Below are 25,114 nucleotides of genomic sequence, written 5' to 3' on the forward strand. Positions count from 1 at the left end.
GTTCAATCAAAGTGGATGTGATTTCATGAAAACTCTTGCGTTTAAAGATGCCGCCATACTGTTTGTTACAGGCTTCTATGTGCAGCTTGAAAAAAAAAAAAAAAGTTTAAATTTTGCTCAAAAAGATGCATTGAAAAACGCTGCGTAAAATCTGCACCAAAAGCATAAGAAAGGGGAAATTGATGCAAAAAAAAAAAATGCAGCAAAATTGAAAAAATCAGAGCAGATTGCTATTGCATATTGTGGTGCAAATATTTGCAAAAGAAAGGCCGCAATGGGAAAAAATGCAGCATTTTCAAAAACATAACCTATATTTTGCAAATGTTTGCACTGAAATATGCACAATTCAACAGCGTCTTTAAATGCACGGCGTCCCTGAGATCATGAAATCACATCCACTTTTATTGAGCTTTCCAAAAACACGGATTTTCAACACAAAGAAAAACGCAGCTGAAAAAGGTGGAGTATTTATCCTTCGTGAGAACGCCGCCTTAAAGGGAGTGTTACATTTCATTGCATCAGCACAAATGAAGTATTGCAGGTTCCCAGCGACCCTGAGAACCATCAGGGCCAGACGAGCTTTTCCATCAAAGGCCGGGAGATAATGGAGCAGGTTGAATTAAGGTCATAGGGAAAAGAAAAAAAAATATTTAGATGATTTTTTTCTCACTTTTTTTTGTGTCCGTCTGGAGGCTCTTTTGTAAGTGTCCATGTTCGTTGTCATTGGATTATGTGACTGATCTTTGTTCCCATCCCAATCCACATCAAATGGCTCCAGGGTCGCACAAAGGGTGGAATCGCCCCCCATTGTCTGCTCTGGTTGGATATTCCCATGTTCTGGATACATAAGGAGCTTCCCACAGTCGTTTTATCAATAGTGGACCTGGAGCAGCCATGGCACAAGCCATCGTCCTACTGGTGGCCGCAGCGCTCTGCGCCCTGGGATCTGCGCTGCCGGTACAGGTACGTCCTATATGGTGAAGTCTGGGGGGATTCACTAAGGCAGGTGTGTTAGGCTGCGTTCCCTCCATCGGCTTTTATTGTGTTTTCTACGCTGTTTTTTTTTTTTTTTTGCGGTGTCTTTTCAGCAAAGTGTATGAGATATAGAGCGATCTCCCGCCCGCTGCTTCTTTTTTTACGCCGTGTAACCGTGATTCAGATCCACAGCTTGTTCATCTCTCCTGCGGATACGCTGCGTCTCCTGTGCGGAATTTCCCCATAGACTTAGGTTAGATGCGGAAAATGCACAGGTAAAAAAAATTCACATAAAACCGTGGTGAAAAAAGGCAAGTAACCTAATGTAAATAATAGGTGCAGAAATTCTGCAACATCAAAAGCTCATTGTGGGAACACCGCCTCAGGCTTTGTACACAGAGGGGTTTTAGTTTGTTTGATTGTTCTTCCCACCCTACCTCCATGGCTAAGTTCCCACTATGTGTGTGTATATATATATATATATATATATATATATATATATATATATATATATATATATATATATATATATATATATATATTTAGTATTTTTTTTCTTAAATGCATGCTTCTTTCACTTGATGGGTACAGAAAATCTGTAACGTCAAGAACTCTTGTGGGGTTTTTTTTTTTTTTGGTGGTTTTTTTTTTTTTTAACTATTTTATTTGTAATTTTGAACGTCTCCATTTCATTATATTGTATGTACTGATGAAATGTGGGGTTTTTTTGTCTCCCCCCTCTATTAGATGTTGTTGGCTCAATGGTCTAGAATTTGTCAATATAGAATATATTATTAGTAAATGTTTCTTTTGTTTAATAACTTGTAACAATTATGTTGCAATATAAAGAATCTAAATAAAATGGAATTGTTCCTAATAAAGTAAATTCCTTCTCCGCAGACGCCATCTTCGGCTCCAGGCTCCAGTAAGTACAATGTTCTCTGATTCTAAAAGATGCATGTGGCTCTGCCTGGTGATGGGGGGCTAACACTTAAAATACGCTCCCTTCCCCCGCATCGCAGAGCAGTACAAGTGAATTCTGCGAGAAAGTTGCAAAAATTACAACTTTTCTTTTTTTGTGACTTGTCTCCGTGCCATTTAGTTGCTTTGCTCTGCGACATTGCAGCGACGGCCTGTGTCCTGTCCTAAGTCGCGGGGCAGTCCTCGCCACTTCTCTATTGAATAAGGGGCTGAACCTTCGTCATCGTCGGGAGACCACCATACTTCTCACATATCCGTAAATTCAAGGAATTGTATAATCTACCAGGATTCTAAAGTGGCTTTCCTTTTTCCAGAAACAGCACCACTCTTGTGTACAGGCTGTACTCGGTACTGCAGGTCAGCTCCATTTACTTAAAGGCAATTTGTAAAATTCCAGGGAATAGGGGAAACGAAAAAAAAAAATAAACAAAATTACTTGTCTTTTTTTCATTTAAAGTCCCACCCCTGGTTCAGGTCACCAATATAATGGTTTCCGACAGTTTTTGCTGCTTTTCTACAGTACATCGCTCATGTGACCACTGCAGTCAATCATTGACCACTGATTCTTCAGATCTGCTACAGCGGTCACATGCAATACCTGACCTCAGTGGTAAGGTGCTGTATATGCCATCACTGCCGAGGTCAGTGTAATACAAGTCATGGCCCCTACACCACAGTGGCGCTTTTCCAAGGAAAAAAAGTGCATGAGCGTCTCAACTAGCCAGACCCTGACCAGTGGGTCATGGCTGTTAGACCGGAGCTCATCTGAAGCCAGCAGTGATGTTATCGTTGCGACATGATGCAAATATGACATCACATCAATCCTGGGACCGTACAAATGTCTATAATACTTATATTCATATGTTATTATTTTTTTTTTTCTACTAGAATCTGTGAAAGGGAAGCAGCTGACCATCTCTGATATTATTCTCTCGGCAAATGCCGGTAAGATGTTTACATTGTTGTCTATGGGGGGATCTAATGATGGGGCTTTCCCCACTTTTTGCTCCCTCATCCCCCTGCAAGATAAAACTTTGGTGCACAGAACAGTCTAATAAGTCCAGGACCAGTGCGTAATCTTTGTAACTTGCCATGGCCAGTTCATCTTCATCAGCATTTTACCAGCACTATGGGTGCTGGAACTCCCTCTCCTTCCTCCTCAGTATGCCTTTGTTCCATTTCTGACCTCCCTGAACTGAAAGCCTCTGTTATGCTTGTATGTGGTCTTATAAGGAGGCGACCAGGCATAGAGGGGTAAAGATGCGCCCCCGCTGCTTCCTGTGACCATGCTAAAGCAAACTTCCAGAAACTAGTCTACATGGAACTCACAATGTATTGCTACTGACTATTACAACTGCTAATTTGCCCTTCTAGACCTTTCCAGGCCTTTGTTCCAAGGTGATATTGCTCGGCCCCTCGGCCGCAGCGCCCTCCGATGCGGATCCTGCAGGTGGCAAAAGGTGGATGGAGCCGTCAATGTGCCATTTCTCATCGACACCAAGTACAGTAAGTGATTTATTTTGGGGGGATTTTGACCCCCACCCCAATATACGGGGGGTTTCAGATACGGCTTGTGACCACCACAAATATAATATAGTCTACCATTGTTGTAGATTACTTTGCTTCTTTGGGGGGGGATTTACACTGTGGGCACACTATGGTATATTTGCAATCTATTATGGTGACATTGTACAGCACTCCTATATAGGCACCTGTATATTTGAGCAAGGTGCAGCAGTATTATTGGACACCAAAACTGCATGGTGCATCACCTCTACAGACTGTGTGCTGCACATGGCACCATCCAAAATGGGGCTGAGTGGGGAATAATTAGTGTCTTTTACTCTGGAGGACTGAGAATATTCAGGCATTACACAGGCAGACCACTGATTTAATTGAAAACATGTAATACCTTTCTTCCCCCTGCGGGGGAGCTGCAGGGAGATCTGATCGCTGGGGATTTCAGCAGCCGGACACCCTATTTTTGCATTGGTGTTTCCCAGTGGATTAGGTGACAATCTTTATTTTCTGGTTCCTCGCCCCCCCAGAAAGTATTTTTGTTCACAATTAGTGGTTGATTAATATTTGCCTTTTTGCTTGTTTTCTGCTCAGCTAAATATGAGAAGCGTTTAATTAAAACTGCCTTGGAGGAGTTTTCTACGGTGTCTTGTGTGCGATTTATAGAAAGAACTTCTGAGACCAGCTACATCCGCATCGAAAACACCCCGGGGTAAGAGTGACATGTAGAGAAATCGTGCTGGTTTTAGTGCAAAAGTATCATGGATATTAAAAGGTTTTATGAAGTAGTTGTTACAAAATAACCTGTGCCATGCATCCATCTTTCCCCCAATGCAACCTAGATATTTACATGGATCCTTCTCACACTCAGCAGACCGTTTTTTGCTCATAAACTCCTAACCAAACTTCTCCGCCCATCTCCATGTACTGATCTCTCGCCCCAGAGGGAAGGTAGTAGTTCTCCTCCACCCTCTCCTTGTTCTCCTGTCACGTGTGCATAGATGCATGCCATATAGTCTTGCAGTCACAGTGCCCACCGGACCCTTTTGACTTGATGAGCAACTGCTACAATGTCCAACTTCAAAGAAACCTTGTATGATAGCAACCAGGCGTGTGCAAACCTTGGCAAAATTCTGGCTTTATTTCTTGCGCAGCTGCTGGTCCTACATTGGCAGAAATGGATACGCGCAGCCGGTGAGCCTCCAGTCTACAAAATGTCTGGGCTACGGAGTGATCCAGCATGAAGTGATGCACGCTCTCAGCTTCAACCATGAGCACACCAGGCCGGACAGAGATAACTATGTGGACATTATGTGGCAGTACATCTCCCAGGGTGAGGAAGTGACTCTACAGTTGATGTAACACTTGGTTGCCCCTCTTATTTGTCCAATCTGGTAGCGCCAGGAGCATTGCGCATGGAGGTCTTTGTCCTGTACAGCCCATGCATGGACCTTGCACGATGGTTTATGGCAACGTATGCTACGTCTGAGACATGACATGTGACTGGGAATCCTGTGCCGGACTATAGCAGGGTGTGAGCAACATATCATGTCTGGCCATTAATATTGGATTGGTGGCAGTCCGACTCTTTGCCCTCCTGCTGATCCGCTGTTAGGGAATAAGACTGAGCTGCAGTACCAGGCGCCGCCACTAGTAAGTTTGGTGTTGTGCCTGGTGAAGGGGTGCAGCGCTGCATCAAGTGATCGGCAGGCGGTCTCTGCAGTCAGACCACCTGATCTGAAATTCCTAGTCTATCCATCTTACATTCAGGTGACACGGCTGCATATGTTATATTCCAGAGATCAGTGGCGACTGTAGGAATCCCCATGCAGTGGGCTCTCGCTAATGGTGACCGCCAAAAAAACTTAATTTGAAGGGATATTTGGAACGCCAGGGCCGTGGGGTACTCGGTACAGGGTCCGGTCGCTCTTAAAGGGGATGTCACGGTGGCTGCGACCCGGTCCGTGGCCCTGGGACTCAATTAAAGGGGGAATGGTCTTTTAACGGGTATTGTGAAAGTCTATTTGTGACGCCATCTGTGGTTTTCAGTCAGTAGGGACCGACGCCGCTTAAAGGGGTCCTCTGGGGTGATGATATGGTGACACTTCACACAGGTGAAGCGGGGTCCCCAGGGCTCCCAATGTGCATGGCAAGGATTATCTATGCCGACGAATAAGTGGAAGACACAAGTTATAAAGTCTTTACCTAGTTTACTGTTGGTAGCAGGGTACCAGGCATGGATGGTGATGTGGTCTGGCCAGGTTGGAGGCAAAGGTGATCCCTCTCCCAGGTGAGGTCCGTAAGCCTTTCCTACTTGCGCTAAGATGGCGAGGCCCCTGCTGCTTGTAGCTTGCTGGCAAGGTATCCTCTTTCTCCTGTCCTGGAACAGCTGCCTGCACGGTAGGCAGTTTGAGCCTTTTTTATGGGGTCTCCACCACGACCCGAGCTCTTAAAGTACTGCTGTACCTCAGGCTTGGTGTGGGCAGTTAAGTTAACGCGTAGTTTAGTGCCCTCTGGTTCAGCTATGTGTCTTAGAGTCCCACAAAAGCCTCAGGCTCCCGGTACCCAGTTTCTGCACTTCGGCTCAGAGGGTGCCCGGTCACAGTTCCCCTCTGAGCCCTGTTCCACTCCTGTGCTCCTTTCCTCAATGCTCCACTGCATAGAACAACCCTTCAGGTTCTCTTCCTTCCCAGGAGCCACAGCTCAGTCCTGGCTGGCCGGCTCCACTGTCTGCACTCTGTTCCAGACTTCCTTCTGACTCAGTGTCTCTCTCAGACTGCTCTCCTTGGTCTCCCTGGACCAACTAACTCCTCCTCCAGACCAGGACACTTCAAGTTGGGGAAGCTCCCCTGAATCCGGGTCCTGAGCTCCCCCTCCTGGCCTGGATTCAGAATGTGTTGTGCGTAGGTGCTTATCTGGTAAACAGAATTTGCCCTGGCTCCAAGCATGATATCGCCCTCCCCGAAAGGAAGGCAACATCACTGTAACAACCGGTTACCTGGGGTGTTACATATTCCTATCTCAGTAAGTGGCATATCGCTCACTGGGGATCCAACCTTGAGACCCCACCAAAGCTGGTAGTGCAGGAGCCGCTGGGCATGACAGTCCATACTCAGTTATGGGCTGAATCCTTAATGTGGCCAGATACAACTGACAGTATGGCGGCCATTGGCAGCACAATTTTGCATGGAAACAAAGGTATTCTCTTCACAACAGGCGTAGCTTCTGCCCCCTATGGTCAGCCATGTACAATTGCATGCACTGGAGAACCAAGTTTCTGTGGTTAAAAGGTCACTGTTTTACATTTTTATTTAATAAATCAGTAGTATACACGGAAATTAAAATAAAATAAAAAAAACTTTGTAATTAGAGGAATCTGCGTTTTTTTTTTTTCTCCTCCTAGACGGATCATTCAATCTCAATTCAGGGGTAAAAATCTGAAGAATGAGACCAGCTGTCATCTCATTGATGTAATGAGGGGGACGGGCTAGCGGCTGAGGCATACCCAGGGGGAGGGGCTAGCGACTGAAGCATACCTAGGGGGAGGGGCTAGTGATACATAACATTCTACAGACCTGACAGATATGCTACTCATCCATTCTTGCTTACAGTCAACCAAGGAGATTTCAAGAAGGACAATGGGGACACTCTGAACACGGCCTACAACTACAACTCCATCATGCATTATAGCAGGTAAGAGTAAGACGGCGCCAGTGTTAAGGCCGGCGTCACACTCAGCGTATGTAAATACGGTCCATTTTTTACGGCCGTAATACGCAGAAAAGTCCCCAAAATAGTGATCCGTATGTCATGCGTAGGCAGGGTGTGTCAGCGTATTTTGCGCATGGCATCCTCCGTATGTAATCCGTATGGCATCCGTACTGCGATATTTTCTCGCAGGCTTGCAAAACCGACATCTAATGGATTTATGTGCTCAAATGCAAATGTTCGTTAAAACATATATACAGTGTGTGTATATATATATATATATATATATATATATCCAACAAGAAAAAGCAAAGCAGCACAGCCCACACAGGAGACGTAATGTGTAATAAATCCCGAAGGCAGTGGACCTGATAGTCTCGGGAGGTGCTCGCGTGTAAATCAGCAGATACTATATAACAGTCAAAGAACAAAGCGCGGCAGCACTCACCGATCCTGTAGCAAAAGCTTGTCTTTATTGAAGCATAATTATAACATCTTCACGGCACGGGGGAGTGGAGCGGAGAGAGGAGTGAGCAGAGAAGGACGACGGCCGTTTCACGCCAAAACAGCGCTTCTACGGGTCCATAGAAGCGCCCGTAGAAGCGCTGTTTTGGCGTGAAACGGCCATCGTCCTTCTCTACTCACTCCTCTCTCCGCTCCACTCCCCCGTGCCGTGTAGAGGTTATAATTATGCTTCAATAAAGACAAGCTTTTGCTACAGGATCGGTGAGTGCTGCCGCACTTTGTTCTTTGAATATATATATATATATATATATATATATATATATATATATATATATATATATATATATATATATATATATATATATAATTCAGCGCGAGATATGTGAAAAGCCGGTAATTCAATTGCCGGCTTTTTCTTTCTCCTTCCCAAACCCGACATGATATGAGACATGGTTTACATACAGTAAACCATCTCATATCCCTTTTTTTTTTTTTTTGGCATATTCCACACTACGAATGTTAGTAGTGTGTATGTGCAAAATGTGGGCCCTCTAGCTTGTAAAATAAAGGGTTAAATGGCGGAAAAAATTGGCGTGGGCTCCCGCGCAATTTTCTCCGCCAGAGTGGTAAAGCCAGTGACTGAGGGCAGATATTAATAGCCTAGAGAGGGTCCATGGTTATTGGCCCCCCCTGGCTAAAAACATCTGCCCCCAGCCACCCCAGAAAAGGCACATCTGGAAGATGCGCCTATTCTGGCACTTGGCCACTCTCTTCCCACTCCCGTGTAGTGGTGGGATATGGGGTAATGAAGGGTTAATGTCACCTTGCTATTGTAAGGTGACATTCAGCCAGATTAATAATGGAGAGGCGTAAATTATGACACCTATCCATTATTAATCCAATAGTACGAAATGGTTAATAAAACACACACACATTTTAAAGTATTTTAATGAAATAAAGACACAGGTTGTTGTAATATTTTATTATACTGGTAATCCAGCTGAAGACCCTCGTTCTGTAACAAAGGGAAAATAAAAAAACAACAATATCTCATACCTTCCAACGCTCAGGTCAGTCCCACGAAGTAAATCCATCTGAAGGGGTTAAATCATTTTACAGCCAGGAGCTGTGCTAAAGCAGTGCTCGTAGTGCAGTGCTCGTGCTCCATTCAGGGACTGAATGGAAAGCGGGGTGCTTGAGAAAGGCTCAGTGTGAGCCGAAACGTCGTATAGAGATGTGGGTCTGAAATAAACTTCACAGTTTTTTCACCTTTTCAAGTATTGGAGTGCTGCCTTCCTTTCTTCGTTTGCATATTATTTGGGTGGATGAGTGGACCGTCTTACGAGGCTTGGCACCCATCGGTGAGCATTGTGCTGTGTATATATATATATATATCAGCCACATAAACACCAAAAAAGGAAAAATTCAAGAAAATACACCAAAAACAGGCAGAGATGCTTACCTGTCTGAATGGGCCTCAATACAAATGCACAAGCAGGGTGCAGAGGACCCAAACAAAATAGCAAATGCGCAGGTGCTATATACTATGTGGCTGCTATACATACATACATACATACATACATACATACATACATACATACATACATACTGTAGAATACCGATGTGTTAATACAGGCCACGCAATATATAACAGTGGCCACGCAGTATATAACACAGCCCACACAGTATATAGCAGCCACGCAGTATATAACACAGGCGACGTAGTATATAACACAGGCCATGCAGTACATAACACAGCCCACATAGTATCTAACACTGGCCACGTAGTATATAACACTGCCCACGCGGTATATAACACTGCCCACGTAGTATATAGCAGCCCACGCGGTATATAACACGGCCCACGTAGTATATAACACTGGCCACGTAGTATATAGCAGCCACGCTGTATATAACGTAGCCCACGCGCTATATAACACTGCCCACGTAGTATATAGCAGTGTGGGCACATATCCGTGTTAAAAAAAGATAATTAAAACAAAAAATAGTTATATACTCACCCCCTGGGATCCAGCGAAGCTGTCCCTATGCACGCGGCTGCCGCCATCTTCCGTTCCAGGATGCATTGCGAAATTACCCAGATGACTTAGCGGTCTCGCGAGACCGCTAAGTCTTCTGGGTAATTTCGCAAAGCATCTCTGGTAACGGAAGATGGCGGCAGCCGCGAGCGCATCGTCGGACTACGGAGGGTGAGTATAGCAAGTTGTTTTTTTTTACTTATTTTTTTAAATTACTTTTAACATTAGATCTTTTTACTATTGACGCTGCATAGGCAGCATCAATAGTAAAAATGTTGGGACACACAGGGTTAATAGCAGCGATAACGTTACCCGCGGCATAGCACGGTACGTTACCGCTGGTATTAACCCTGTGTGAGCGGTGAGTGGAGGCGAGTATGCGGGCGCCGGGCACTGACTGCAGGGGAGTAGGGAGGGACTAATCGGACTGTGCTCGTCGCTGATTGGTCACGGCAGCCATGACAGGCAGACCAATCAGCGACACGGGATTTCCGTGACTGAAGTTGCAGACAGAAAGACGGACGTACCCTTAGACAAATATATATATATATATATATATATATATATATATATATAGCATTGTGATTACTCGCTAATAACGAACCCTGCACAGTAGCTCCGCCCCCCACATCACCACACATAATCCCACCCCCCACCACATTACCACACACAATCCTGCCCCCACCACCACATTACCACACGAGGCTCCATACCCACACATTACCACACGAGGCTCTGTCCCCACACATTACCACACGAGGCTCCGTCCCCACACATTACCACACGAGGCTCCGTCCCCCCCACATTACCACATGAGGCTCCGTCCCCACACATTACCACACGAATCCAGTTTGCTTTTGATTTTACACTGTGAATAAAATGTATTAGTATTATTCTGATTTTTAATTATTACTATTGTTAACTTCATTTTAAGTTCATTTACCACCTGCGTAAGCGCTATTGAATGTTGTCATTATTTACTTTAGTTTAATCACTAGCACTGTTAATTACTGTAGATAGCAATGAGCATGCCGAGCGTTAGCTGGCTGGAAACAGCTAGTGTATATTATATAATATACTAGATGGTGGCCCGATTCTAATGCATCGGGTATTCTAGAATATGTATGTATGTATGTATGTATGTATATAGCAGCCACATAGTATATAGCACAGGCCACGTAGTATATAGGAGTACTATGTGGCCTGTGGTATATACCATGTGGCTGCTATACATTACACCAGGTATATATTATATACACACACTATGTATACATATATACACCCCTCCCCTATACAGTACAGATAATGGCCGGTATACACTGCCTCCTCCCTGCAGTGTCCACACATTATTTACACCGCCGTGCACACGCTGCGCCATCTCACCCTGTAATCTCACCCACACATAGGCCCACCCCCCAGGCCTCCTCTGCCAGAAAATGGCACCGGTTCTTGGCTGCTCTCCAGGCCCCCGGTATTTCTCTCCGTACTCGGTATCTATTAAGTGTCCGGCGCACATGTAAGCAGCAGGGGAGCTCCTCGGTGAGGAGAAGCCGTCATCCTCACGCCGAGGGTGCGCCACCGGTGGCCGCTTTCCAACCCGTCTGACACAGGGCCCGCCAAGGAGAACCGGCATCACGAAAGTTGCGCAGCGGCGCTGGCCGGATACATAGCTGCAAACGTAAGTGCTCTATTCACGACGACGATCAGCGCAAATGGCGTAGCTACGACTGCTACGTGACGGATCAAAGGACTGGGCCGTCGCTGATTGGTCGTGGCTGTTTTGCGGCGACCAATTAGCGACTTGGATTCCATGACAGACAGAGGCCGCGACCAATGAATATCCGGGACAGGCAGACGGAAGTACCCCTTAGACAATTATATAGTAGGATATATATATATATATATATATATATATAATTAGTTCTTATCAGGCAAACACAAGCATACAATATCTTCACACTCCAGGCCAGGAGGGGGAGCCCTGATCCAGCTTGCGGGTGGTATACATATATACCACCCACAAGCTGGATCAGGGCTCCCCTTCTGGCCTGGAGTGTGAACATGTTGTACGCTTGTGTTTACCTGATAAGAAGATCTTCCTCCCCTTGAGGAAAGCAATGCCACTGTAACAACCAGGACCTTGGGGTGTTTCAAATGCAATTCTTTCTGCTTTTACTTTCTCGATCGTCTTTGACCTGCAGATAGTGGTGTTCACTTTTGTTAGGCATTAGCTGTGCGTGCACGTCTTCTCACTTGTCTACCTCTTTAGTGTATGAGCACATGTTGCGGACTTGACGCTGCGTATTCGCAGCAGTTTTCCATCTGATTTACAGTACCATGTAAACCTATGGAATACAAAATCCACAGCGCACATGCTGCGGAAAATAAACTGCGCGGAAATGGTGCGGTTTATTTTCCACAGCATGTCAATTCTTTGTGCGGATTCCGCGGCGTTTTACACCTGTTCCTCAATAGGAATCCGCAGGTGTGAAATCCGCACAAAAAAACGCTGGAAATCTGCAGATAAAAAATAGTGCGTTTTACCTGCGGATTTTTCAAAAACTGAATGGAAAAATCCGCACAGAAATCCGCAACGTGGGTACATAGCCTTACACTACACTAATGCACATCTTGCTTAACCCCTTCGTGACATGCGCCGTACTAGTACGGCGCTGCCGGCACTGCATTAGTGCCAGCCGCAGTACTAGTACGGCGCCCCGATCACCGCGGTCTCGCGCTGAGCGCCGCGGTGATCGGGTGCGGGTGTCAGCTGTATATGACAGCTGACACCCCGCAGCAACGCCCACGATCGGCGCTGTCGCCGATCGCGGGCATTTAACCCCTCTGATGCCGCTGTCAATAGTGACAGCGGCATAGAGGGGGATCGCGCAGGGACGGGGGCTCCCTGCGCTCTCCCACCGGAGCAGCGCGATGAGATCGCGCTGCTCTGGTGACCTGGAAGGAGTCCCCGGATCCAAGATGGCCGCGGGACTCCTTCCGGGTCATAAGATGACCCTGCTTGCCGGCGTCTGCTGAGAATCCTCATAGCAGGCGCCGGCAAGCCTGTGGAACGTGCCTGTCACATCGGTGATCAGACCGAGTGCTATGCACACGGTCTGATCACCGATCTGTGATGTCCCCTCCTGGGACAAAGTAAAAAAGTTAAAAAAAAATTTTTCCACATGTGTAAAAAGAAAAATAAAAAAAAATTCCTAAATAAAGAAAAAAAAAAAAATATATTCCCATAAATACATTTCTTTATCTAAATAAAAAAAACACCACACAATAAAAGTACACATATTTAGTATCGCCGCGTCCGTAACAACCCCACCTATAACACTATATCACTAGTTAACCCCTTCAGTGAACACCGTAAAAAAAAAAAAAAAAAAACGAGGCAAAAAACAACGCTTTATTCTCATACCGCCAAACAAAAAGTGGAATAACACGCGATCAAAAAGACGGATATAAATAACCATGGTACCGCTGAAAACGTCATCTTGTCCCGCAAAAAAAAAGCCGCCATACAGCATCATCAGCAGAAAAATAAAAAAGTTATAGCTCTCAGAATAAAGCGATGCAAAAACAATTATTTTTTATATAAAATAGTTTTTATTGTGTAAAAGCGCCAAAACATAAAAAAATTATATAAATGAGTTATCGCTGTAATCGTACTGACCCGAAGAATAAAACTGCTTTATCATTTTTACCAAACGCGGAACGGTATAAACGCACCCCCTAAAAGAATTTCAGGAATTGCTGGTTTTTGTTCATTCCGCCTCCCAAAAATCGGAATAAAAAGCGATCAAAAAATGTCATGTACCCGAAAATGGTACCAATAAAAACGTCAACACGTCCCACAAAAAACAAGATCTCACATGACTCTGTGGACCAAAATATGGAAAAATTATAGCTCTCAAAATGTGGTGATGCAAAAACTATTGTTTGCAATAAAAAGCGTCTTTTAGTGTGTGACGGCTGCCAACCATAAAAATCCGCCCAAAAAACGCTATAAGAGTACATCAAATCCCCCTTCATCACCCCCTTAGTTAGGAAAAATAATAAAATTTTAAAAAATATATTTATTTCCATTTTCCCGTTAGGCTACTTTCACACTAGCGTCGGTACGGGGCCGTCGCGCTGCGTCGGCCCGACATACCGACGCATACTGTGCAAGCGCCGCACAACGGGGGCAGCGGATGCTGTTTTTCCATGCATCCGCTGCCCCATTGTGAGGTGCGGGGAGGTGGGGGCGAAGTTCCAGCCGCGCATGCGCGGTCGGAAATGGTGGACCGTCAGCACAAAAAAAGTTACATGTAACGTTTTTTGCTGCCGGCGGTCCGCCACAACACGACGCAACCGTCGCACGACGCTTGCGACGTGTGTCAATACGTCGCTAATGTTAGTCTATGGGGAAAAAACGCATCCTGCAGATGACTTTGCAGGATGCGTTTTTTCGCCAAAACGACGCATTGCGACGTATGCAAAAAAACGCTAGTGTGAAAGTAGCGCTAGGGTTAGGACTAGGGTTAGGGTTGGGGTTAGGGTTTCAGTTAGAATTGGGGAGTTTTCACTGTTTAGGCACATCAGGGGCTCTCCAAACGCGACATGGCGTCCGATCTCAACGCGTTTGTTTGCGTTAAAAACGCATGCGTTTTTATAGAAAAAAAACAGAACACACACTGAAAAGTCACCCACCACCATCAAGGTGATAAAGGGATCCAAACCCTAACCCTAAACTCATCCCTAACCGTTTAATGAACATTTTCTGACAGTCATAGTGCCACGTATTTCAGTGCCACGTATTTCAGTGCCACGTATTTCAGTGCCACGTATTTCAGTGCCACGATATTTCAGTGCCACGATATTTCAGTGCCACGATATTTCAGTGCCACGTATTTCAGTGCCACGTATTTCAGTGCCACGTATTTCAGTGCCACGGTATTTCAGTGAAATATCATGGCATTTACGTGAAATACGTGGCACTTATATACGTGGCACTTATATGCGTGGCACTTATATGCGTGGCACTTATATGCGTGGCACTTATATACGTGGCACTTATATACGTGGCACTTATATACGTGGCACTTATATACGTGGCACTTATATACGTGGCCACTGAAATATCGTGGCACTTATATACGTATATACGTATATAAACGTATTTCAGTGCCACGTATTTCAGTGCCACGTATTTCAGGTTAGGGGTAGGGGTAGGGTTAGGGTTAGGGTTTTTTGGTTTTTTCTTGTTTTCTTGTGTTTTTCTATAAAAACGCATGCGTCTAAAAAAACGCATGCGTTTTACCGCGATTACATGCGTTTTTTCACACATGCGTTTTTTTTAAAAACGCAAGTGTGAAACCAGCCTTACCCTTGGGAAAATAAAAACATGGGGGCTAAAATATAATTTTCGTGGAAAAAAATATATTTTTTATTTTCGCGGCTCTGCGTTATAAACTGTAGTGAAGCACTTGGGGGTTCAAAGTTCTCACAACACATCTAGATAAGTTCCGTGGGGGGTCTAGTTTCCAATATGGGGTCACTTGTGGGGGGTTTCTACTGTTTAGGTACATCAGGGGCTCTGCAAATGCAACATGACACCTGCAGACCAATCCATCTAAGTCTGCATTTCAAACGGCGCTCCTTCCCTTCCGAGCTCTGCCGTGCGCCCAAACAGTGGTTCCCCCCAATGTATGGGGTATCAGCGTACTCAGGACAAATTGGACAATAACTTTTGTGGTCCAATTTCTCCTGTTACCCTTGGGGGAAAAAAAATTGCGGGCTAAAACATCATTTTGTGGAAAGAAAAAATGATTTTTTGATTTTCACAGCGCTACATTCTAAACTTTAGTGAAACAACTGGGGGTTAAAAGTGCTCACCACACATCTAAATAAGTTCCTTAGGGGGTCTTCTTTCCAAAATGGTGTCACTTGTGGGGGTTTCCACTGTTTAGGCACGTCAGGGGCTCTCCAAACACGACATGGGTTCCGATCTCAATTCCAGCCAATTTTGCACTGAAAAGTCAAATGGCGCTCCTTCCCTTCCGAGCTCTGCCATGCGCCCAAACAGTGGTTTATCCCCATATATGAAGTATCAGCGTACTCGGGACAAATTGCACAACAACTTTTGGGGTCCAATTTATCCTGCTACCCTTGGGAAAATAAAAAATTGGGGGCAAAAAGATCATTTTTTGTGAAAATTAATATTAATTTTTTTTTACGGCTCTACATTATAAACTTCTGTGAAGCACTTGGAGGTTCAAAGTGCTCACCACACATCTAGATTAGTTCCTTAGAGGGTCTACTTTCCAAAATGGTGTCACTTCTGGGGGTTTCCACTGTTTAGGCACGTCAGGGGCTCTCCAAACACGACATGGGTTCCGATCTCAATTCCAGCCAATTTTGCATTGAAAAGTCAAATGGCGCTCCTTCCCTTCCGAGCTCTGCCATGCGCCCAAACAGTGGTTTATCCCCATATATGAAGTATCAGCGTACTCAGGACAAATTGCACAACAACTTTTGGGGTCCAATTTATCCTGCTACCCTTGGGAAAATAAAAAATTTGGGGCAAAAATATCATTTTTTGTGAAAATTAATATTAATTTTTTTTACGGCTCCACATTATAAACTTCTGTGAAGCACTTGGAGGTTCAAAGTGCTCACCACACATCTAGATTAGTTCCTTAGAGGGTCTACTTTCCAAAATGGTGTCACTTCTGGGGGTTTCCACTGTTTAGGCACGTCAGGGGCTCTCCAAACACGACATGGGTTCCGATCTCAATTCCAGCCAATTTTGCATTGAAAAGTCAAATGGCGCTCCTTCCCTTCCGAGCTCTGCCATGCGCCCAAACAGTGGTTTATCCCCATATATGAAGTATCAGCGTACTCAGGACAAATTGCACAACAACTTTTGGGGTCCAATTTATCCTGCTACCCTTGGGAAAATAAAAAATTTGGGGCAAAAATATCATTTTTTGTGAAAATTAATATTAATTTTTTTTACGGCTCCACATTATAAACTTCTGTGAAGCACTTGGAGGTTCAAAGTGCTCACCACACATCTAGATTAGTTCCTTAGAGGGTCTACTTTCCAAAATGGTGTCACTTCTGGGGGTTTCCACTGTTTAGGCACGTCAGGGGCTCTCCAAACACGACATGGGTTCCGATCTCAATTCCAGCCAATTTTGCATTGAAAAGTCAAATGGCGCTCCTTCCCTTCCGAGCTCTGCCATGTGCCCAATCAATGGTTTACCCCAACATGTGGGGTATCGGCGTACTCAGGACAAATTGTACAACAACTTTTTTGGTCCAATTTCTCCTGTTACCCTTGGTAAAATAAAACAAATTGGATCTGAAGTAAAAATTTTGTGAAAAAAAAGTTAAATGTTCAATTTTTTTTAAACATTCCAAAAATTCCTGTGAAGCACCTGAAGGGTTAATAAACTTTTTGAATGTGGTTTAGAGTACCTTGAGGGGTGCAGTTTTTAGAATGGTGTCACTTTTGGACATTTTCTGTCATATAGACCCCTCAAAGTCACTTCAAGTGTGAGGTGGTCCGTAAAAAAAATGGTTTTGCAAATTTTGTTGCAAAAATGAGAAATCGCTGGTCAACTTTTAACCCTTATAACTCCCTAACAAAAAAAAATTATGTTTCCAAAATTGTGCTGATGTAAAGCAGACATGTGGGAAATGTTGTTTATTAACTATATTATGTGATATAACTCTCTAATTTAAGGGCATAAAAACGAAAAATTTGAAAATTGCTAAATTTTCATAATTTTCGACAAATTTCTGTTTTTTTCACAAATAAATGCAAGTCATATCGAAGAAGTTTTACCACTATCATAAAGTACAATATGTCACGAGAAAACAATCTCAGAATCACCAGGATCCGTTGAAGCGTTTCAGAGTTATGACCTCATAAAGTGACAGTGGTCAGAATTGTAAAAATTGGCCGTGTCACTTAGGTGAAAACAGGCTTTGGGGTGAAGGGGTTAAAGGGGTTGTCCTAACAGATCATCCTCTTGTAATTACAAAAGCTTTTGTGGTTTGTTTGTGTTTTGTTTTTTTTCCTTTTTAATTTCTTGTAAACCTTGCGATGTTGTGTGTGTGTGTGTGTGTGTGTTTTTTTTTTTTTTTTTGTAACTTTCTTGTAAACGTGCATTGTTTCCCTATAAATGGCAACTGGCTATAATGGTCAGACACATGTGCTGTATTTAGAAGTGTTGTTATTTCATAAAGCAGCACACTTAGGGTATGTTTCCACGGTCAGGAAACGCTGCTTGTTTGACGCTGCGCAGAGCTGCAGCGTCAAACAAGCAGCGTCCAGATGTTCCAGCATAGTGGAGGGGATTTGATGAAATCCTGTCTCCACTATGCGTGGAAACCCGCACGCGGCGGCCCTGCGACTCCGGACATGCTGCGCGTCTTTTCAGATCGCAGCATGTCCGTACACCTTGCGGGGACGCAGCGTCCCCGCAAGGCATATCACAGGGCCCTATGGGACAGAGCGATCATCCCGGATGTGAAGAGTTAACACATCCTGCATGATCGCGTCCCAGAAAGGGGGCGGGGCTTAGCGCCGAGCGGCTTCGCCGCTGCGGCGATACCGCCGGCCATCCTGAACGTGGAGACATAGCCTTACATTTCCTTTATCATCAAAGAATGAATCATTTGTCAAATATTTTTATTTATTTTTCTTGAAATAAAAAAATATAAACTGCCGTCATTTCCCCCCAAAAAAAACACTTTACATGCAATCCCAAAAGCCTGAGTCATTTTCTGATGATGCCGTTTCCTTTAATCACCATTGAACTTGGTCAGAAAATTAGCTGCTTTCTATTATGTCTCTTAGCTCGTTTTTGCTGAACATGGAAGCCCTAGAGAAGCTGCTGTTGATGGTTTTTTTTTTTTGTTTTTTTTTCTTTCTTTTTCTTAATTATTTAGAACATTAACATTGAATGTAGGAGGCCAGACCTATTGATTGTTTTTCGAAGTTGAGGTGAAAAAAAAAATAAAAAAATGCTGCCATAGCCAGAGTGATTTTCTTGTGACTTTTCCAACATCCTGTTCTCATGTATGTCTTCATTTCCCGTGATCCCACAGCACGACCTTCACAAACACCAGTGGAAAGACAACAATTATACCCAAGCCGAACCCTAAGGTGGTCATCGGACAGCGCTACGGACTCAGCGGCCTGGATGTGGTGATGATTAACAGGCTCTACGCTTGCAGTAAGACATTAGTAGGACGGCTTCTTCATGCGGTGACCTCCATGTTTGGGTGCAGTTGGCTCCATGGCCCCCTTGTCGTCTCAAAGTGAGACTCCTGGCATTATCCTATGGTTCGCAAAGCTGATGCTGAGCTTACAACCATGGCCAAATGTCATCCTCCTCTTTGCTGCAAAAGGACCGATCTTTGAGATTACCCTGTATAATCGGTGGGGCTCCTGTCCTCCTGCTGTGCTGACGTTCCCTGCACAGCTTTGGGCATGGGGTGCAAACCTGACAACTGTCTTAGAAAACTTAATATTCCAGATCACTAAAGGGCATAATCTCCGGCTACAATTGGGCAGTTAAGGAGGAAGTCGGGACAGGACTAAAGCTTTCCAAGTTAATGACACAGGTGGCCATGCATTGTGCAGGGGAAAAATTAAGCTGCACTGAAGCCCCTTTATTCTCAGGACTGGTGGGGGGTCCCTGCAATAAGACCTCCATCAATAAACAAGAGCTGCTAAAATTGATAGCGGAAAACTCTTTTAATATATTCGACTAGTGTGTGTGTGTTAAAGGTCCCGATCCTGCAACCATCTAATTTGTATGGGAGTGTTTTGACTCTTCCCCTGATCGGGGTGGATCGGGAATTTGACTTTGTACTCACAGAACAGAAGTTATTTCCATAGGTGTCTGATGGTAACCTATATACCGATACATATTGAGAACACATGCTCTGCTGGGACGAGCATACGGATGTCAGGAGGAATAGCGGTCACCCCAAGGAGCATTCATCTAATACAAATGGCCACCTCTCCCCAAAAGTTTTCTCGCAATCCTCTCCTTATCACTGTAAGATTTCCTTCCTCTCCGAGTTTATGGTTCGTTCTTCTTGACAGATCTATGCAGGACGAAGATACTGGGGACATCGGGAACCTTATTGTCCAGTGATGCGGCCCCATCACTGGCCAATGACAACTGTCTATGGATTCTTCACGTTCCTTTAAACAAGGTGAGGTGTGCGTTAATGGAGGATGGACATGCCCTGCTTCTCTGCTATCCTCCTCCTCGTCCTATGAGCTTTACAGCAGCTGCTTGGCACAAGGCTCTCAATTGCACAATAGAGCACATTTCCGCGCATACATTCTGATATCTACAGCACTGATGGGGCCCTAGAAATCTAGCGGATCACCATGTAATGGTCGTTCTCAGTACTGTAGATCAGATCACATATACTTCAATAAAAGCTGATCTGTAGTAGCGAGAGTGGCTTCTGCACAGTAAGGTGCGGTGATAAAAGTTGGCGCCTAAGGAATGAATCTGGGCTGGACTCAGAAGTCCTGGCTCAAAGGTAAGAGGCCCTCTCCTGTAGTCCATGAAAGAGCTGGTAGCATGTTTCTGCCTTTCCTTATCCAGGATAAGAGGAGGATTGGCTAAAAAAAAGATCCCGAGGGGAGCCCTCTTGGTGGGGCGTCCCTGTGCTCCACATTTGCTCAAATCTGTGCCTGGGCCGGAACGGTAAAGGTGAATGTTGGCATCTCTAACGTCCGTTCTGCTCATTTCTCCAGCTCGTTCTGCAGTTTGACTCTTTCAGCGCCTCATCGATCAATTGCACCGCTGAAATCATTGTGTACGACGGAGTCACAAAAACCAGCCCGGTGCTGGCGACCATCAGCCCAAACCAGCAGCATCATGTCCTCATTTCGTCAGGTTTATTCCTGCTGGTGGAATATATAACTGATCAGCATTGTTCCAGCAGCTTCCACGCATCGTATAACGCAGGTATTGGGTCTAATTATTGACATGTAAGCACTTTTAGATATAGATTGGTGAAAGATGAGGCAGTGACAAGATCTATGGCGGTCAACCGGATTGCAGATTGGTTGGCAAATGTGGGGCGGAAAGTGAATTTCTCGCTGTAAAGTTTGCTGGCTCACCCTGGCGTAAAGGTGACGTCACATTTATCCCACCAGCCTGATATTATAGGACCTTTTCTCAGCTGATGGCCTTCCCTCTGTGATCCACATCTGACTCTAAAGCTTGCATAATGACCATCCACAGATGTGATGGCGCATTTGCGCTGCTGAGTAGATCGTACTTGCCAACCTTTTTCTTGGGCAGGGATGCAAATTCTTTCCTCCCAGTATTGTTTCAGAAAATCTGGACAAGTCTGGCAAATTTGGGACTGTTGACAAATATTCTAAAATGCGCATGTGCCAGCATTTAGCTTTGGTGTGGAGGATGTCCTCAGCCACATGGAAAGGGGCTGTATTATCAGGCTTGCAGAAGACGCTGACGATGACCCAGGTCTTCCAAGGAAACCCCTCAGTGTGGTTCTTAGGTGTGATGTCTTGTGGGGACGATGTTAAGGTGTGGCAGCAGCTAGGTATCCTGATAAGGCTGGGACAAGGTACTTTGGTGCCCTAGGCAAAAGAAGCCGATGGCACTTTCAACCCCCAAGTACAGAAGTGGGTCAGAGCCCCCCTAATGTAAACCCTCGTTCCCCTTTCGATGGGTCAGGTAACAAGCTCTGATGACCTTTTCCACTAGAATTGTTACATTTTTTTTTTTTTTCAACGAAAAATACCAACAAATACAGGTTGCAACAAATATAATGATGGTTCTGGTGCCATATTCTTGTACTGGTAATGTATTCATATTCTAGTGATGATTGTTTAGGTGCTGTATTTATCATCGGTACATGAATTTCAAAACCAAAATTAGCATCAGTACATAAATAGAACACAGAGCCATCAATGGTACATAAATAAGGCACCAGTACAATCATCAGTAAATGGGTGACTAGAACTACCATCAGTACATGAATACAGCAGCAGAACCACTGTCTGTAAATAAATACAACAGCAGTACCACCATCAGTACTTGTATAAAGCACCCAACTTAGTACAGAAATCAATTGTATTGTCATGTCAAGCCCATCTGTATTTGTATCTCATGACTCTACAACTCCCAGTATGACCTTACCATTGTTACAGACTTTAGACCGTAAAAAAACTACAGTACTGATGAGACATATTCAGCATCGTAAAAGTAAATATCTCTCCACACATGACCTAAATACGCCTCTTATGAGGTCTGTATTTAATATATGCATCACTGCCGCACATATAGTGTTATATCCACAACAACCCCCAATACACAGCACCAGCAAAAAGTTAGGATGCCAAGGCTCCCAAATAAAGATATACTAATATATAATACATACTGTATATATACACCTCAATGGGTCTTTTTTATAAAACCGATCTATTTTTCATTTTACAGTGACTTCCGGTGGCACTTTTACTTCTAACAATAGTTTTGTGGCCTCACCGAAATATCCAAGTACCTATCCCAACAGTGTCCAGGATACCTCCATCATCCTAGCTCCGGTTGGGTTCATGGTGAGTAGAGGCGTTTTGTATAGATTAGTTATTGTGGATCCTCCTGAAGCTCCATACTTCCCTGTGTAACAAACTCCTATACGTCCCACAAGTCTAGCGGACTGTTTCCAGTGGCCTATGAAAACATTAGGGGCTGAGGATCATCGAAGTATAAAAATTTGGCCCCTTGAAGGTTCCGCTTGACATCATTGCAGGATGAGCTGGGATCTGGCAGGGCCATTGACCATCTGTAAACTTAACTTCTGATAGTTTAATTGTCCAAATTCTTTAATTGGAAAGAGAATGCGCCAATAATTGTAAGGTCACAGTAAATGCTATAAAAGTCACTTATCAATATTACTATCAGTCGACATAATCACCCATTGCGTAGTTCCAACATGTCTGCATAAGGAAAGTAGGTTTTTTCTTTGTTTTCTGTCATGTCACTTTCCAATATTTGGGGAGAATGGACTTAATATTGAAAATGAGGAAGTTGCTTTTGAGATGTTACCTGGCCAAATTCATGGGAATATCCAAATTTGCTAGCAAATCTGCCATTTTTAATTGTTTTAATGCCCATGTGATTTCTTGGCAGTAGTCCCATTACCAGAGTATAAAATAGTTGGTTTTAGGCAATCCCCTTTAGTGTGTGTTGCTATCAGCCATTGTGGGGAAGTTCTCACGGCGAGACTTGAATTGGTGGAGTACTATATGGGAATAAGCCTCTATAGACCTGTAGGAAGCCATCGTATGACCATGTACAAGAGACCTTATTCCGCACTGGCTTCCCTCTTTACGTCCTTCTCTCATGGATTCTCGGCACTGCCATCATGGTGGCATCATCTGCTTCCTTTAGGATGGAGAGTACAAGTTTTCCGTGATGTTTCAGACGTGTTCCTTTTCTTCCAGGTGTCCCTAAATTTAACGTTGTTTGACCTTGAGTCGTCTCCAACTTGCTCCAATGACTTCTTGGTGATTAGAGATGGTGGTGATACCAATTCGTCCATCATTGGCACTTATTGCGGAAAAATAATGGATTTAGTATTATCATCAACTGGAAATATGATGTTGCTCCAGTTCTCCAGCAACGATCGGACAAATGGGAAGGGCTTCAGGGCCGAATATACTTTTGGTAAGCTTTTACATTCTTTTTATGGTAAAGGGAAGGGATAGGCTTGGTGAAAATGTTGTCTTTTCTCCAGAAGCTGTCATGTCTGATGATGCATTTCAGCGGCTTCACTTCAATGGAGCTGATTTGCAATACCAGACACAACCCATAGACTTTTGAGGATGGGGGGTTCAGAAGGAAAGCTGCCATGTTTTTGGTAATACTATAGCCATGGATGTCTTCAGGGCTAAAAAAAAAAAAAAAAAAAGCAGAGTTTACATCTGGCCTTGTCATCAAAAATATAGACTAGGTGGAATAGATGTCAAGGTTCAGCCTGACCAGGTCAAATTGGGCATTGCACACGTCAAAGAATTGGGTAAAGTCTATCTGAGCAGCGTGAGGACCCATGTAAAGACATAGTCAACATGTCAAACTTAGGTTTCTTGGGGGTCTCCAGAAGAAATATGTCTTCTATCCATACAGGACATGTGTATGTCAACTCTTTAAGTCAATTGTAAATGACACATCTCCTTTAAGATTGAAAACAAAAATTATGTGAGCCTTGGTTAACCAAACCCATGATGCAGGTGTCTTGGTCACACAAAAGACACCAGTGGTGCCCAATGGACCCCAGTATCGGTGTAATGGATCCAGTGGGGAATGCAGCAAGTGATTGTGGTCTGGTGCGGTAACAGTCCTAGGTTGTAAGAGGAGGTAGTGTAATGCCAACCTGTGCAGGAAAAAAAAAACCTTGTCACTTTTTTGTTTTGTTTCCTGAGATACAGACTTCCACGTTGCGTGTCCAGTTATTAGCGGTACATGCAAGGCGAGTATCGCTAACTCGTTCCCTTTTCTTCTTTCGCAGTGCCACCAAACACCGACCGCTAAAGACTACGAACAACAAATAGTACCCGAGACCCCTGGTCTTATGAAGAAAATGTGAATATTTAACAACAAAAAAAAAAAACAATGTTTTTTAATGGATGTCTACTGGAGAGGAAAGTAGTTTTCACCCTTCCGCCAACTTACGGTGTCCAGGCCCTGTGGACTGTTTAGATTTCTATGAATATATTTTAATGAAAAAAAAGCAAACAGACGGCGTCTTCAGAGCACAGTGTGGAATTAGGAAAAGGCAGATTTGGGCGGTGCTCAGATTATATTAGAAATGGGGAAACGCGTCATAACCAAAAGCATTTAAGCTGAATTGACATAAAAGACATCAGCAATGACCACTTAGTCTACTCCCTAACCTGCTCCGGACCGGTGGCTGTGTCCTGCACACTTGCGCTCGGCTTTTGTGGCTCCAAACAAGATCTCTTCTCCTGTAATCAAGAGCTTTTTACAGTTTTAAATCAAAATTCTAAGTTCTGTGCTGATTGGAGCCGAATTCACATAATGTTTGGCTGAACTTTCATGACTTTTTTATGCCGTTTAAATTCTCCATGACCAATAATATTGCTGTCTGCAGCCTCCACCCTAAGGAGTCACTACATGCTGAAGGCAATAATACAGTACACCGACACGGTGACTGCTCCTTAGATTCCCCAAGTGCCGGCTGCAGATAGAAAAAAATCTCATCCAAACACCAAGTCTGCAATTATTTTAAACCTTTAAAATTAGTGTGTGTGTGTGTGTGTGTGTGTGTGTGGGGGGGGGGGGAAGGGAGTTCATGTTTTTATTTTCAATGTCATGATCTAATGGATATTAAAAAAAATTAATCTG

At 44.1% G+C, this 25,114-nt stretch overlaps 1 protein-coding gene across 1 annotated transcript; it reads left to right on the plus strand.

Annotated features, from left to right (window-relative positions):
- Positions 1-520: 520 nt before the first annotated feature.
- LOC143806420 (astacin-like metalloendopeptidase) lies at positions 521-25,114 on the plus strand. The gene is made up of 13 exons (XM_077286943.1): positions 521-963; positions 1,876-1,900; positions 2,845-2,901; positions 3,331-3,462; positions 4,069-4,186; positions 4,629-4,807; positions 7,086-7,167; positions 18,795-18,922; positions 19,801-19,913; positions 20,470-20,683; positions 22,187-22,305; positions 23,194-23,416; positions 24,258-25,114. The coding sequence occupies exons 1-13, from the start codon at positions 895-897 to the stop codon at positions 24,278-24,280; spliced, it is 1,482 nt and encodes a 493-aa protein (XP_077143058.1). The 5' UTR covers positions 521-894; the 3' UTR covers positions 24,281-25,114.

Source organism: Ranitomeya variabilis, chromosome 2, assembly GCF_051348905.1.
Source record: "Ranitomeya variabilis isolate aRanVar5 chromosome 2, aRanVar5.hap1, whole genome shotgun sequence".
NCBI lineage: Eukaryota > Metazoa > Chordata > Amphibia > Anura > Dendrobatidae > Ranitomeya > Ranitomeya variabilis.

Bases quoted from the DNA above. Each gene is read 5' to 3' on its own strand.
- LOC143806420 (XM_077286943.1), top strand. From the start codon at position 895: ATGGCACAAGCCATCGTCCTACTGGTGGCCGCAGCGCTCTGCGCCCTG. The intron at 4,808-7,085 runs GTGAGGAAGTGA...TCTTGCTTACAG, and splicing joins GTGGCAGTACATCTCCCAGG to TCAACCAAGGAGATTTCAAG. The intron at 23,417-24,257 runs GTAAGCTTTTAC...CTTCTTTCGCAG, and splicing joins CAGGGCCGAATATACTTTTG to TGCCACCAAACACCGACCGC.